General features: G+C 37.7%; 1 protein-coding gene across 1 annotated transcript in view; it reads right to left on the reverse strand.

Moving 5' to 3' along the window:
• Nucleotides 1-17,535, reverse strand: part of srfbp1 (serum response factor binding protein 1) — a 148,987-nt gene that overhangs the window by 44,600 nt on the left and 86,852 nt on the right. The window contains exon 3 of the mRNA XM_028805254.2: nt 7,483-7,555. Within this exon, the coding sequence (XP_028661087.1) occupies nt 7,483-7,555 (73 nt within the window). The remainder of the gene's footprint in view (nt 1-7,482; nt 7,556-17,535) is intronic.

A 17,535-nucleotide genomic window follows, 5' to 3' on the forward strand; every position in this document is an offset into this window, starting at 1 on the left:
CAGTACGATCTCGGGCTTGATTTGTGAAGTTTTGTGGACTCCTTAGACTGTCCCGTTTCACTGTTAGGCGGGGATAATCTGATTCAAATATGTTGTGTTGTCCGTATGTGTGGGGTTTTTGTATGATCTCGAGTGTTCGCTTTTGGTTGCTCTTCCGTTTTTGAGCCTCAATCTCAGGCTCGATGGGTGACCGTGTGTGGAGTCCGTAGTCTGTCCCGTTTCACTTTGGGGTGTGTGTCTGACTCCTCGTTTTTGTGTGATATGGGCGCGTTGCCTGATTTCATATTTCTGTTAGTGGAGGGGTGCTTTGTGTCTCATGTCTTATTTATGTTAGTGTGTGAAATCCGTAGTCTGTCCCATTTCGTGTGCCATGGGCTTTGTGTGGCGCTTGCGTGTGACTCCTTGTTTTTGTGTGCTAGGGGCGCGTTGCCTCATTATCCATATTCTGAATCCTCCTTTTTGTGTACGTCCCGTTTCGTCTGCTATGTCCGTAGTCTGTCCCATTTAGTGTGCAATGGGCTTTGTGTGGCGCTCGCGTCTGACTCCTTTTTTTTTGTGTGCTAGGGGCGCGTTGCCTCATTTTTTATTTCTGTTAGTGGAGGGGGGCTTTGTGTGTCGTGGGTCTGAATCCTCTTTTTTGTGTGTGTACCGTTTCGTGTGCTATGTGGCGCTTGCGTCTGACTCCTTTGTTTTTGGTGTGCTAGGGGCGCGTTGCCTCATTTCTTATTTCTGTTAGTGGAGGGGTGCTTTGTGTGTCGTGGGTCTGAATCCTCTTTTTTGTGTGTGTCCCGTTTCGTGTGCTATGGGCTTCGTGTGGCGCTTTGTGCCATGGGTCTGTGTGGCGCCTGCGTTTGACTCCTTTTTTTTGTGTGCTATGGGCGCGGCGCCTCATTTCTTATTTTCCGTTGCTTGGAGGGGGGCTTTGTGTGGCACCTGCGCACTATGTCTTTTGCGTCCACGGCCCATGTCCCTGCGTCCATCCGGTTTACCATTCTCGTTTAGTAATATGGATAATGTTTGGGACACAGCAATGGTCGATATATTAAAGCAGTCATATTTAGTACTTTGTTCCATATTCCTTGCATGCAATGACTGCTTAAAGTCTGCGATTCACAGACATCACTAGGTGCTGAGTATCTTCTCTGGTGATGAGCTGCCAAACCTCTAATGTAGCCATCTTCAATTCCTGCTTGGTTTTGGTGGCTTATCCCCTGAAGTTTTCTTTTCAGCATATGGAAGGCACATTCAATTGAATTTAAATAGGATGACTGAGTTGGTCATTCAAGAATCTTCTATTTTTTATGTTTGAAAAACTCCTGTGTTGCCTTATTAGTATGTTTCAGATCATTACTTTGTTGTAGGATGATGTACATCCAAAGAGTTTGGAGGTATTTACTGGAACTTAAGCAGATGTTTCTATAAACTTCAGAATTCAGTAGCATCAGATTACCATCAATCACAGTGAATTGTACAGAGAAAGCAATATTTAAGAGTAGGTTTATTGTCAAATTTATGTCAACCCTATAAATCAAATTTGCACAGCAAAATGAAATCAAGTATTATAACAAAGCGATCTCTGACACTGAGCATTATTGATGCGCCAAATGATGCACACAGTGAGAATTCACCAAAATAATGTCTTCCTGCTCTGGCACCTTTTATAACCCAAGCTTGGAAGTAACAGTGTGAGTAAACAAAGTAGACACTAAGCGTACTTCACCGACACTGAGATATTGGAGTGTAGATTATGAGCACACAAACAAAAGATGTGTCAAAACTTTCTTGGTTTCAGGACACAGTATGGTAGGTTGTTCCAAACATATTGGAGAACTAAGCACAGATCTTCTGTGGTTGTAGGATGCCTCAAATCCTTCTGTCTCTTCATGTAATCCCAGGCACACTCAATGATGTTGAGATCAGGGCTATGTGTGGACTATAACATCACTTACAGGTCTCCATGTTCTTCTTTACTCTGAAGATAGTTCTTAATGACACTGGCTGTATGTTTTGGGTCGTTTTACTGCTGTAGAATAAATTTGGGGCCAATCAGACACCTCCCTGATGGTATTGCATGATGGATAAGTATCTGCTTGTTTTTCTCCTGCTTTAAGATCATGTTAATGTCAAATTACTGACTAATTAAAAACTTACCAGAATATGAAATATTAAAATTTTCCAAGATTCAGGCACCCTTCCATCTGATCCACTAGTGCTATTTTTAGTTCGGTCTCAGAAATTAACTTGACTTGTTAGGTTCTAATTCAAGTCATCATATTGATGAAGTCTGTACACAGAAATTACACACAGCAGGTGTGAAATGGAAAAAAAATGTTTTCCTGTGATTATTGATATCCTATGAGAGATCACTGTGGTCTTAAATGTTCTTCATTTGCAAACTCCTTGTCTGACTTATAGTTACAAAACAAAAAAATGTTTTAGGATCCATCACCTGATACAGAGAATGAGCTTTACAATGCTCTTCCCTAAGTCATGTGAATTTTTTTTTTTTAGATCAAGACTTGGCATAATACACTAAACTGTTTTGTAAAGACCAAACTGAATAGGTTCCATATTATACATGGGGCCTATTTTAGGACACAGTCAAGTTGTATATCCTAGTTGAATGAATCATGTGATTAATATACTTATAGATACCTATACAACTGAATCTGTCTTCACCAAATTTTACACACACATATTGAGCACAGGATGAATATAAGCTATGTTTCTTTTCAAATTTTTTCTTCCTACAGAACTGTAGTTACTGCGCCTGTATTTTATTAGGGATGTACCCTTAGGAGACGTTTTTAAGACTTGGCACAGGTATGCAAAGTTGTTCCCCATGGTCGATTTAGCCAATTGAATTTGTGTGGGTCAAACCACTCCACCGGGGATTTACTTAGCAACAGTACCTGCACTTTTAAAAGCTGAGTTGAGTTCAGTTGACTTGACTTTACTCTACCCTGGGCAGCACCTGCTAACCCTCCTAATAAATTGTTAAAGTATGATATATTTTTATAAATCACTCAGTGCCTATTATTGGGTTTGCAAGAAAATAGGCTCAAATATAAAGTCAGAATAAAGAAACTGTAAGGATGTTTCCTTTTTTTTAGCCCACTCTTACCACTGAAATTGAGGGCTTCTGTCATGCATACTCTTAATTCCTAACTAACGAACTACAGCACTGGTTTATGACAGGGAGGGAATAATGATGTTTTGGTTAGCAAAGCGTTACTCCCAAATGAAAAAAAAAAAAACATTTTTCTGCTTCTATATTTTGGAACTACTTTTTAAAAAATCAAATAGAGCAAGGAAAACAGGCAGCATGGAGAAATCTCAATCAAAAGTTTGACTGCTGCTGAAGAGAGTTGTTAAAGTTCAGCCTGGGTTCCCTCCATGACTGGTATTTAAAAACTGTTCCATGTCCTTTATGTCAAATTTTGAGGATATTATTTATGTTATGAATGTTGCCATGAAATTTTCAGTGTCCTTGTGTATATGTATTTTCTGTTATTTTCCTTGCATTTTGTAGGTGGTTCCCCAAGATGCCAGGACACCTGTAAATCACTGTCAAGGCCTGCCTTCAGCACTATAGAGGCTGAGGGATTCTTACAGCTGATTGTGGACAATTCCATGTTGATTACTTTGAATGCTTGGTGTTGGTGAATGTTCTCTCCATGATTTCTATGTTCATGTTTACAAGTTTCTACATATTTTGACCTTTTATGCCAGTTTTGTGACTATTCTTGAGGATCTGTGTTATGGGACTGTGTTTATTGAGGGTTGCTTTTGTTGCCAAATCCTCTTTTGCCTTTTGTGCTCAGTGGATCTGCTTTTGCTAGTGAAGAGCATTTCTCGTTTGAACAAAGCTTTTATTTGTAATAATACTAGTTTACCCTTTTATTAACTAGTTGGGGTAGTTTCATTTGACATCCCTTTCATTGGACAATTTATGAGACTTACCGGTAGGTGTTTGGGAATTCACAAAGTTATAACAAGACTGTTAACATCACTGCTATAGCAATTGAGTGGTCAGGTTTTGATCTCTGGCATTAGTGCAAATGTTTCACCAAAAAGTGGCTCTCTTCTGTGTGGTACTGGTCAGAAATAAAGGTGGGTGGTTTTCATTTGTGGAGTTTTGTTTTCATTTCTTGTATGATGTGATTAGTCTATATAAGATATAATTATACTAAGTAATCACATTCTATATAGATAACTGTATATTCCACAATGCTAAGATTTCAATTTTCAGCCAACAATGTACTAGTACTAACCACACTCTCCGATTACTAAAGGATATTTTGCAAATTAATCTGATAAGTGTAATGGAAAGAAGCAGAACAGATCACAATATAATTACAAAATATAGTTATGATGAATTTTAATGTTTTTTCATTTGAATAGTGTTAAACAAAATATTAAAATAAATGTATGTGCACTTGACTGATCTATGACGAATACGCCTATACTTACACCTATAAATTTTACTGATCCATTTTACCCTAATTTATTAACAATTTAAAGTTTTAATAAATGTAACAGCACATGTGAGATGTGGAAGAGTCTCTGGAATACACCCACATTAACACAAAGTAAATATGTAAATTCTACTCCAATATACCACCTCCATATTTAATTGGGATTTTTCTCCTTGACCAAGAGAAAAAGTCCAGAAAGTTAAAGTGGAAACGCTAACTTGCTTTGTTCTTATTGTCTCTACTTATGACAGCCCACATCCCTTGGTCAGGCTTCCCAGTCTATAACTACATGTTCCATGCACATGATGCAGTGGCATCAAAGGTAGCTGAGATCTTTATTTCATATTTTGTAGGTACAGAATGCATGTACATTTGAATCCAGGGTGTAGCACAGGGGAAAGCATTCCACTCACTTGTTCTACATTGACCTGACTGCAGCTAGCTTGTCTCTATGTTGTCAAGCTGGTCTGGTGTCTTGATTAAAAAGTAGAAAATCCTAGAAAGTTTGTTAAAGTTTTGTAGACACATTGTTCCATGGAAATGTTCTTGGCCAGGTTCTGCATTCCATAGGGATTCAGCAGATTCCCTAATGGATCTGAAAACACCAGCAAGTATAAGAAGCCCAAAGTATGCATGTAAATTGTTCAACTTCCTTCCATCTCTCTCCAAAACATGCATTCACTCCAAATTAGTGAGGTCCAGAATGATTTTCTGGATGGGGTCTGTAATACAAAGCTCAAAAGAAGACCTAATGTCTTGCATATGAGTAAGTGCCATCCACTTCCGCCGTGGCTGCATCTTCATCACATTGGGAAAAAAGGCCTGGTGACTCCTTACTTGAAGAAGAATATCATTCAATTTGATTATTTTTTGACATCCATATTTCTCCTCCTGTCTGACAGTCAATTCTATCTTCTTCAAACTCACCATCAAGACTTCGAATTGAGAGAAATGATCCTCGTTTTCTGAGGATTAATAATTTTCCCAAGAAGGTACTCCTCCTGCCTTCAATTCCCTCTTTCTAAAATGATTTCTAAGGCCATTTGAACATAAATTTTATTTGCCATACTGCTTGGTTTCTGGAAAGGGGACACATTCTCAGAGCTATTCGTTTGTTGTGTCCCTCCTCTATTGTATTTTAAAAAGAAATAAGAATGACTTACCTGAAGGGACTGGGTATTGTGAGTGAAATCGAATGGTATTGTTGGAGGTTGGATGAGTATGGAGGAGTTGATGAAAGTTTTCATGGCTGATGGTGATGTAAATTACCGGTCTGATGTTATTAGGTTTTCGGTATTTGGAAACAATGCCTCTGAAGTGGTGTTGTTTTACAAACAGTTTCAGCATCTGTATTGCTCCTGGGTCAAGCAGTCCTGAACACCACCAATGTTATGTAAATGTATTACGGGTGTCACAGTATATATTCTCAGTAAACAATTGTCCCTTAACATGTTCTTCAAAGAAAATGAGCCAAGAACATTAAAACTTGGGTCGAAAGAAGAGTTTTTTTTTTTCAATTAAACACTGAAAATGGGTCTCACAGACCTGAATGCTACATAAGGGTTAATCAAATTTAGAGGCCTTGTAAAGTGGGAAGGTGTAAGAGTGCAAGAAGTCTACTCTAGCAGAACAGGAATACTAGGTAGAAACCAACTGTGGTCACTGTACTGCTTACTCTTGCACATATCCACTTTCTCACAGAGCTAATTCAGAACTGGCAATTAACTCTTTGAGGGCTGAATATAAACACACAGTTTTCTGAAAAGCACCCAAAGCAAGGGGCTCACGCACAAATCATCCTAAAAGATCAGTGGCTGGATGTGCTGTGACCATCAGTTCACAGTCACAGTGGCTCGAGATGCTCACGGGCGGCATGATGGCTGGCAGGAATGGCTGGGGGGCAGCGAGGACGGTCACAGTGCGATGCCCTCTGGTTTGTACCTCGTGGAAGTCTTCATCTACACAAACATCTTCAGCACCACGATTGGCTGGAGATTGATCAGCTGATGCTCGTACCGCACTTTCGTTTTTCGATCTCGCTCTCCAGATCACTTGTATCAGAATTGGAGTCGGACAGGTCAGCAGTCCAATTCAGCGATAAAATGCAAAACGTCATCCACGGAGTAGTTTGCTTTGCGCATTCTCTTCGATCCCTCACCAGATGTCGATGCCATTTTTGTCGTTGTTTGCTCTTCACTACTCCCGCAAGCGTAGGGAATCTCAGTCAAACCAACAAAACTAACTTTCCTCCTAGCAAAGAGAGTCGAACTAAAACGTAATGGCGGGTTTTGTCACCGTTTGCAGTTGCTTACTGCTCTCAACCCCTCCTGCAGACAAACGTTGACATCCGCCCTGAAAGAGTTAACCTGACTAGAAGTAAAATTTCATACAGACATGGGGAGATTGCAAACATTACTTAGATTAAAATCCAGGATGTGGGATCTATGAAGCAGCACTGCTAACCAATGTGGTGCGCACAAGATAAAAATACAAATTTAATTCTTTATTTATAAATTAACCACTGAGTAACAATTATCAAGGCCAGTTTTACAAAAATTTTGGGAAGGGTCTTTAGGAAAATTGTGTTCAGGAAAAAATTAGAACAAACGACTTCTGTTTTAATATGTCAATGTGCAAGCACTACAAATAAACCCTGTGCATAAAATTATACAGGACTCATTCTTTTAAAAAAAAAAAAAAACAGGGATGAGCTTTTTGTCCAGTTAAATAAATACCCTGTAACCAAATATTTTCACACTGTCCAAATGCAAAAAATAAATATGTAATAGTTTACTTTCCATTCATTCCCAAACCTCTTAAATAAACATCTTGATGTTAGCTTGCTAACTATTCTTTCTGCAGAACTTCATAAATAATGAAGACATCTATAAGTTTAGTATATAAAAGTTAGATAACTGTTTGGTTAAAAGTGTAAGCTACCCACAGATAAATAACTGATTCACAGGGTGGTATGAGGTTAACTCATTTTATTGAAACATATTACCTTCATTGCATGGATTTCTTCTATGAGCCGTTGTGCTCGTCGTTGATTTTTTTCAATTTCACCATCTTTGCCTCTGTAGCAATAAAAACATTGACTATAATTTGCAAATGAATACAGAAAGAAAAATGTAAAAGGCACTAGATACACTGCTAGAACTTTATTACTTAAAAATGAATTCTTCCTTATCAAATGTATCACAAAAATATAATTTATCATCCAAACAGAATACACAAAAGTTAAAATCTAAAAATGTCTTTAGAGGAATAATGTAGACATAAATCTAAGTAAGATTTCATGTATGGCAATTAACCATGGTGCAGTACACTAGAAATGTTAGAAAACACAAACAGAAAAATAACAATCAAAGCAAATATTAAGTTAGACACTGAGTAACTGAAAGAAAAAACACATTATGATACTGAATAAACAGTGGAACTGGAAAAAAAAAAAACCTAAAAAGACAGCTTCTTAAAGTTTGTGTGTGTATATATATATATATACAGTGCATCCAGAAAGTATTCACAGCGCATCACTTTTTCCACATTTTGTTATGTTACAGCCTTATTCCAAAATGGATTACATTCATTTTTTTCCTCAGAATTCTACACACAACACCCCATGATGACAACGTGAAAAAAGTTTACCTGAGATTTTTGCAAATTTATTAAAAATAAAAAAACTGAGAAATCACATGTACATAAGTATTCACAGCCTTTGCTCAATACTTTGTCAATGCACCTTTGGCAGCAATTACAGCCTCAAGTCTTTTTGAATATGATGCCACAAGCTTGGCACACCTATCCTTGGCCAGTTTCGCCCACTCCTCTTTACAGCACCTCTCAAGCTCCATCAGGTTGGATGGGAAGCGTCGGTGCACAGCCATTTTAAGATCTCTCCAGAGATTTTCAATCGGATTCAACTCTGGGCTCTGGCTGGGCCACTCAAGGACATTCACAGAGTTGTCCTGAACCCACTCCTTTGCTATCTTGGCTGTGTGCTTAGGGTCGTTGTCCTGCTGAAAGATGAACCGTCGCTCCAATCTGAGGTCAAGAGGGCTCTGGAGCAGGTTTTCATCCAGGATGTCTCTGTACATTGCTGCAGTCATCTTTCCCTTTATCCTGACTAGTCTCCCAGTCCCTGCCGTTGAAAAACATCCCCACAGCATGATGCTGCCACCACCATGCTTCACTGTAGGGATGGTATTGGCCTGGTGATGAACAGTGCCTGGTTTCCTCCAAACGTGACGCCTGGCATTCACACCAAAGAGTTCAATCTTTGTCTCATCAGACCAGAGAATTTTTTTTCTCATGGTCTGAGAGTCCTTCAGGTGCCTTTTGGCAAACTCCAGGCGGGCTGCCATGTGCCTTTTACTAAGTAGTGGCTTCCGTCTGGCCACTGTACTATACAGGCCTGATTGGTGGATTGCTGCAGAGATGGTTGTCTCTCTGGAAGGTTCTCCCCTCTCCACAGAGGACCTCTGGAGCTCTGACAGAGTAACCATCGGGTTCTTGATCACCTCCCTGACTAAGGCCCTTCGCCCCGATCGCTCAGTTTAGATGGCCGGCCAGCTCTAGGAAAAGTCCATGTGGTTTCGAACTTCTTCCACTTACGGATGATGGAGGCCAATGAGATCATTGGGACCTTCAAAGCAGCAGAAATTTTTCTGTAACCTTCCCCAGATTTGTGCCTCGAGACAATCCTGTCTCAGAGGTCCACAGACAATTCCTTTGACTTCATGCTTGGTTTGTGCTCTGACATGAACTGTCAGCTGTGGGACCTTATATAGACAGGTGTGTGTCTTTCCAAATCATGTCCAATCAACTGAATTTACCACAGGTGGACTCCAATTAAGCTGCAGAAACATCTCAAGGATGATCAGGGGAAACAGGATGCACCTGAGCTCAATTTTGAGCTTCATGGCAAAGGCTGTGAATACTTATGTACATGTGCTTTATCAATTTTTTTATTTTTAATAAATTTGCAAAAATCTCAAGTAAACTATTTTCACGTTGTCATTATGGGGTGTTGTGTGTAGAATTCTGAGGAAAAAAATGAATTTAATCCATTTTGGAATAAGGCTGTAACATAACAAAATGTGGAAAGCGTGATGCGCTGTGAATACTTTCCGGATGCACTGTATGTATGTATGTATGTATATATATATATATATATATATATATATATATATACATATACATATACATACACACACATTTTTTTTTGCCACATTTTAGTCATATTTTTATTAACTTTGAAGATCTTATTTCATTTACTTTTGGGATTTCTTTATGGTATTGGTATTGTCAGGATTGTGGACAATATTGTGATCTTAGTTTGGGGTCATATCGCCCACCCTAACGATTAGGCAATGCATGTAGGCATTTCTATCTATCTTGAAGAATACTCAAACAGTCTGGATGATGACTTGCATTTTTCTATTCATGAAAAGTTTACAAAATATCACCAAGTCAAATTTAATGGTCTGAAAGGTGTTGTGTTTAACTGGTAACTTGATTAATTTTTGAATGATATACTATTTATTCAGATTTCTTACCCACATATGTAGAGGATGTTTAACATGACAAAAACTGCATAACTGAGGTAAAACAGAAACAAAAAAATTACACTGACTCTGCTCAGTGTAATAAAATCAGACTGGGTGATTCATGCAAATCTGCAGTCCATATACAATTTAGTATTCAACCTATTGTACTAGCAAGGTCCAATGTAAAACCTGTCAGAGTCACCACTATATACATGTGAGAGACAAGAGCTATACTACAGCTTCGATCTGCATACAACTTTAATGTGTCTTTTTTTCTTAACTTTTTTTATAATGTAAAGTTGTACAAATTAGTAATATCATTAGTTCAACAAACTGTGAAGCTTGCTTTGAATGATATTCAGCAGTTTCACATTTTTATGTTGTTCTATATAGATAAGTCTGTTATCTCAATGATTCTGAAGCTGCCTGGCATTTACTTTCCCACTATCATTTGTTCTCTTCAACAATAATCTGGCTACTACTTGCTGTGTGTCAAGATCACTAAATTCGTTACAAATCTCTGGTCGTAAACCGATTTGGTCGTGAACCGAAGCAATTTCCCCCATAGGATTGTATGTAAATACAATTAATCCGTTCCAGACCATACGAACTGTATGTAAATACATATTTTTTTTTACGTTTTTAAGCACAAATATAGTTAATTAAACCATAGAATGTACAGCGTAATAGTAAACTAAATGTAAAAACATTGAATAACACTGAGAAAACCTTGAACAACAGAGAAAACTAACACTGCAATAGTTCGCGATATAGCGCTACCAACCGCTGGTTAAAAAAATGTTTTTCTTAATGAGTTTTAAGCACAGGGAAAAAAATTAACATTTGAAAAAATCCATAATTTAATAAACCACCAAGAAAAGTAACATTGCAACAATGTACGCTAAGAACCGATCGCTGTAAACAGAAGTGAAAACAAAATCAAGCCCAGTGCATTCTTTAACTGCCTTCTCTACCTTTTGAGTCCAGCCCCCTCTCTCTTGCACTCCCTGTCTGTGTGCGTCTGTCTCTCTCTGGAGCTGCCTGTGTGTGTGCGCGGCTCTCTCCTTCGCGCTGCCTGTGTGTATGTGTATGTCGCGCGCTCTCTCGCTCTCTCTCTTGCTCGCTGCACAGGAAATGCACAGGGAGAGACTGAACATGTCTCAAACCGAAAGGGAAACTGGCTTGTTCGTATACCGAGTGGGTGGTTGTGAACCAAGGAAAAAGTTTGGCGAACTTTTTGGTCGTAAACCGATTTGTACATGTACCGAGACGTTCGTGAACTGAGGTTCCACTGTATATTTAAACAGTTATATCACTTACTTATTATATTGAAGATGGGAATTTAAATATTGCAACAACCGTGGACCATATTACATTTATTTTTCAATAATGGTTTATACAAAAGCTGCTTTTAATGCATAAGGAAACTTGCTGTATATAACATATACAGTACATACATTACAGTTATTCTTTGTTTTGTCGGAAGGGTAGATTCTGTTTAAATACCTTTTTCAGCAAGTAAAATTCATACTCAAATCAAATTGATTAAGACTTTCTATTATCACCCCAAACACCAACTCTCCAACACTTGAACTCATTTCTTGCACTGAAATTATCTAACTGTACATATGGGATAATTTAGTATTATAATTGTTAGTTACCACCACCAATGGAATACATGAACTAATTCCAGGTGTGGCTAAGCATGCCTTATCCATGACACTATCTTAAACATGTTTTTCCATTTGAAAATGCATGCTTTGAACTCACTATTTTACCTTTCCACTACTTTTGAAAAGGCATGCCTTTGCCTTAGCTTGTATAATTGTACACCTGAAAACTAAACAAAGAAGAAACAGTGATACTTTTTAGCATGCATATGGTTTATTAATTTCTGTACATTTGTTTTTAGGATTCTATTTATCCACTACACTGTCCTTTAGCAGTTATAAAGATACATATTTCACCCTCTTGTGATTTCATTTTTAACACCCTAAAAGATGTATTATTAATTCCTAAGAGGGGCTAATACTACACCTTTTATCATAAACACACTTCAGACCATTAACTACAATTAAGCTTTTAGTAGTTGTACCTGAAGAAAATATTCCATTCTTAAACCTTTTTGTAATTTCATTCAATCTCAAATGCACTTTTCCCATCTGAAACTTGGGGATGCAACAAATAACAAGTATCACAGATAATAATTAATCATTAAAATACAGTAGTTGCCAACAATCTTTGTTATTTGTTAGTTGCCCTGATACACCACCTAGAACATTAGAACTATCTAGAAGAGAACAGGCCATTCAGCCCAACAAAGCTTGCCAGTCCTATCCATTTTATTTTGTCTAGTTTTGAAAGTTCCTAAAGTCCTACTGTCTATCGCACTACTTGGCAGCTTATTGCAAGTGTCTATGGTTTCTGCGTAACGAAAACTTCCCAATGTTTGTGCAAAATTTACCCTTAATAAGTTTCCAGTTGTGTCCCTGTGTTCTTGAAGAACTCATTTTAAAATAATAGCCTCGACCCACTTTCCCTTCATAATTTTAAACACTTCAATCATGTATCCACTTAATCTTCTTTTGCTTAAACTGAAAAGGCTCAGCTCTTTTAATCTTTCTCATAATTCATCCACTGTAGCCCTGGAATCAGCCTAGTCACTCTTCTCTGGATCTTTTCTAGTGCTGCTATGTACTTTATGTAGCCTGGAGACCAAAACTGCACACAGTATTCCATATGAGGCCACAGCAGTGAGTTATAAAGCTTGAACATAACCTCTTTGGACTTCTACTCTACACATTGTGTACTATAATCTAACACTCATAGCCTTGTTAATGGCTTCTAAACACTGTCTGGAAGTTGATAGTGTAGAGTCCACTACGGCACCTAAATCTTTCTCATAAAGATGTACTTTTGATTTTCAGACCTCCCAGTGATTTAATGGTGCGTTAATGTTAATCAACTTTTGAGAGATAGGAGATATAAATATGGTGGACAGTCAAAGCTAAAGAACTCAAAATTGTGGAGTCACTGCAACTGTAAAACTTGTAAGAAATCTGTCTCTAAAAAAGAGCTCCGCTGATATGGAAGCAGAACTGAGATGTAGGACAACACTTGAAAAGAGAACATATAGGAGTGATGATGAGTTGAAGATGATCCAGCAGCACTGTCAGTGTCGCTTCCTTCTGGCAGATCAAAATTAATATCTGACAGTTCAGAATTGAAGTTAATAAGCAAAACTCTTTTCCAGTTTTTTTGACAGGTCAGCATTTGACATCATACACCACACTTTGTTCACCTCACAATCTTTGCTGCCATCTAGTGGATAAAAATCAAACAATACTCTAGGCAACTTCTGCTGACACTTAACAGGAAAAGTTTGGTATTTTTTCAAGATGAAGTTATTCCTTCACAATCATAGTGAATATTAATTCGCCACATGAAACTGTGTTCTACAGTGAAGCATATTTTATAAATAAAAAAAAAAATTAGTCCGCCCTTGTGTTTAAGAAAAGAGATAATGGGTATTTTTTCAAACTTGCACCCACTTTTCACCAATTACATTTTGTGCTATTTTACATAGCCCAAAGAGCATGATTCACGACAAGTGGCATTACTGTGAAAAGAATATGTACGAGATTCCTTGCACTTTGTACAAACAACAATACATCTGAACTGAACTGAACATACTGCATTTTATTTTTAATAAAAGGCTTACATTTTTTGAAAGAACCAAGCTACTGGTACATCACACTTTCTGTTGTGTATCATGCACACACATGAAAATGAAAAGGGCAGAGTGTAAGAGAACAGACTGAAGCACTATAATAAAGTGGATATAATAAAAAAAACTGAGGACAACTTTTTTGAGTGAGTAAACTCACTGACACTCACTGATACGAATCAATCCATAAATACATAGGGAGAACTTGCAAACACCATGCAAACTCTGGTGCTGTAAGGCAAGAATGACAGCTCTGCATTACCACTTTATGCTAAAACATCTATACAAAACTTACTAAACTTCAACTGTGATTGCCCTACAACATAGTGCTCCCTGTCCAGGGATTGTTCCTGCCTTATGCAGGATGGATGCCTATAATGTATGTTCAGTTCTTATCACTTGATTGAATGCTAATGTTAATATTCTCTCTCACAAAAGCACATACATTATCAATCCAGCAGCAGGAGGCAGTATCTCTGCAAAATAGTGAAATACACTTCCATATAGTGAAATAATGTGAGTAGTCATGTGATTATTATTGTCTAGTTGTCTACACAACAATGACAACAATTTACACCTGGGCATCAATATTCAATGCCTAAAACAGCACCTGGCCATGACTTTCTGAGGTTTATCCATGTCCCTCACCCTTAAGGGCACCACGGAAGAAAATGAACAGGGAAGAGACTGCCAGGCTCCTTTAACAATAGCTGAATCTTACAATATTTTGCTTTTGTCCTTCTTAAAATGACATGGATATGCTATTTGCAGTACATATGTAATCTAAAAAGGCAGAACAATACTTGACAACATTTCTGTCTTGAAAAATGAAAGTACTCTGTAAGTTTTAAGGCTTTTTTAAAGCATTTTAAGATGGAAAATCTTTTATCTGTGGCACCTCTGCAAGAGAACCACCTCTTTCAACCCTTGCAAACATATCCAGTTTTTAATACCTGGAAAAGTTTTGGGATTAAAATGCTCAGAGATCTTTATATAGACAACATATTTGCATCTTTTGAACAATTACGTTCAAAATTCAACCTCCCATCTACACATTTCTTTCACTATCTTCAAATTAGAAATTTTGTTACACAAAAATTGCCCGATTTCCCCCACCTCGCACCCTCCACAAAACTGGAAAAAATACTGCTCAATTTCGAGGAATTAAACACCATTTCCGCATTATATAAAAGCCTATTAGAGTCCCTACCTTTCAAAGATCCAAGAGGACACTGGGAAGAAGATCTCTTAATCAATATATCAGAAAAGGAGTGGAAGGTAGCAAAGCAGATAATTCACTCGAGCTCAATATGCGCAAAGCATAGAATTATTCAACTAAAAATTATATATTGAGCCCATCTGTCTCGCTTAAAACTGTCCAAAATGTTTCCAGGGCAAGAACCAACCTGCGAACGCTGCAACCAAGCTCCTGCCTCACTGGGTCACATGTTCTGGGCCTGCACCAAACTAACATCATTTTGGACCAAAATTTTTAAGTGCCTTTCAGACAGCCTTGGGGTCACAATCCCTCCTAACCCGTTAACAGCTGTGTTCGGTGTTCTTCCAGACGAACTTGAAGTGGAGAAGGACGAGCAAACGGTGATTGCATTCACTACACTTTTGGCACGCAGACTTATTCTGTTAAATTGGAAGAATCCTAACTCTCCTCTAATAAGTCAGTGGGAAACCGATGTTTTATATTATTTGAAATTGGAAAAAATCAAATTCTCAGTTAGAGGATCTGTACAAATTTTTTTCAAAACCTGGCAGGATCTAACCAATATTATTTTAGAATAAGAGAAATAACTATTATCGCATTTAATTCCCTTCTCCATCTCTTATTTACCTATATATTTATTTCTCCCTTTCTTTTATTTATTGTTGCCTTATTAAAAAGCCCTAAGCAATTCTCCTTTGGCTTAGCTCTCCTTCTCAGGGGTGGGGTTTGATTTGTCCTCAATTTTGTTTGGTTATAAATTGATCTATTTGTATGGAATGATTACAATAAAAATTAATAAATAAAATAAAAAAAAGTTTTAAGGCTTTTATTTTCTTTCAAATTGGACCTCAGTACCCATAAGTTCCATTATAAAATGCATGACCAGGGCAGTGATTTTTTTAAAGGAAAGCTTTATCAAAATGATATATTTTTTAATATGTTACTTACGAAATGTAGTTTGCAAGGATGGCTGACAAAAATTTTTTATCTCACATTTTCATGAGGAATGGAGAGAAAAATGTTTATGATATAATAGAACACAACATTGACCAATATCGTACAACAGCAAATGATGCGAGAAACAACTAAGAAAAATGGATAACGTCCATGTGCAGTTTGCATAACAATCCGACTGGATACAAACTCACGGCATACAAACAATGTTGCCTAATACAAAATGATTTAAGAAGTCTATTATGGCTGAGATAAGCACTAAGCACTACTTACTGGTAAGCAGCCCAGCAAGACAAGACACAATATAAATGGTATATCAAGATGGGCCTGATGAACACTGCCTGTATGAATGATTGTGATCTATCTTACACTGCTAAGAGCTGAGCACTCACAGCACTAATACAGTCAGTGGGGGATGGAAGAGTAAACACCCTGTACACATAGATGGCATTTATGTAGCTACAGAAAAGCACATTTACAAAGTGCACAGCAACTGCTTCAGTATGAAAGACCAATTGTCTGTTTTAGGTTTACCAAGATAAGTGCACAGAAGTGTGTTTAAGCACCAAAGTCCAATCATAAATAACATTTCACTGTTAATATATAGTAGGTAAAAGTTCATAATCTGCTTAAAGTGCTTTTGTGCCCTGAATTTGTTAAGGACCCCAAGATTTACATGCTCATGCAAAAAAGGCAAGGTGTTCTGTGTAGTTGTTTCTATTTCAGCAAAATCCATGCGTCCAAAACACTCCTGTACCTCAAGTACATTTAGTTTAAATGCCATCTCCAAACTTTTGTGCAAAATTTAAATGGCAATTCCTAATTAGGTGTTTGGCTTTTCCCTAGTGTCATCTCATGTTTTAAATTCTAAATGGTTTCAAATGCTTCCAGTTATCTATACATATTAATAAAAGGCAAAGCCCTCACTGACTGACTGACTCATCACTAATTCTCGAACTTCCCGTGTAGGTGGAAGGCTGAAATTTGGCAGGCTCATTCCTTACAGCTTACTTACAAAAGTTAGGCAGGTTTCATTTCGAAATTCAAAGCGTAATGGTCATAACTGGAACATGTTTTTTGTCCATATACTCTAATGGAGGAGGCGGAGTCACGTATCGCGTCATCACGCCTCCTACGTAATCACGTGAACTAAAAACAAGGAAGAGATTTACAGCACGAGTCAAACACGGGAACGAAGGTAAATGACGTTAATTTTTGAGTGTCTTTTAATACTGTGTAAGCATACATATTAACACATGTGCAATTAAACGTGTGCATTTACGGGGTGATTTCTCAGGCTTAAAAGCTCGCCTTTTATCAAACGCGGGAACAAAGGTAAAGGACGTTGTTCACTGTCTTTTAATACTGTGTAAGCATACATATTAACACATGTGCAATTAAACGTGTGCATTTACGGGGTGATTTCTCAGGCTTAAAAGCTCGCCTTTTACTAAAAAGGTAAATGCAAAACTATTTTCAATCATTCTATGATCGGCTTCTCACAACTGAAGGCACCAATGGCTGATGTTACGTCACTTGCTGGCCAACCATAAGCGTTACCTGGTAGGTAACCAGCCACTCACTTCACTCCCTTACGGGAATCGAACC

The sequence above is a fragment of the Erpetoichthys calabaricus genome, chromosome 7 (assembly GCF_900747795.2).
Source record: "Erpetoichthys calabaricus chromosome 7, fErpCal1.3, whole genome shotgun sequence".
In the NCBI taxonomy this organism is placed as follows: domain Eukaryota; kingdom Metazoa; phylum Chordata; class Cladistia; order Polypteriformes; family Polypteridae; genus Erpetoichthys; species Erpetoichthys calabaricus.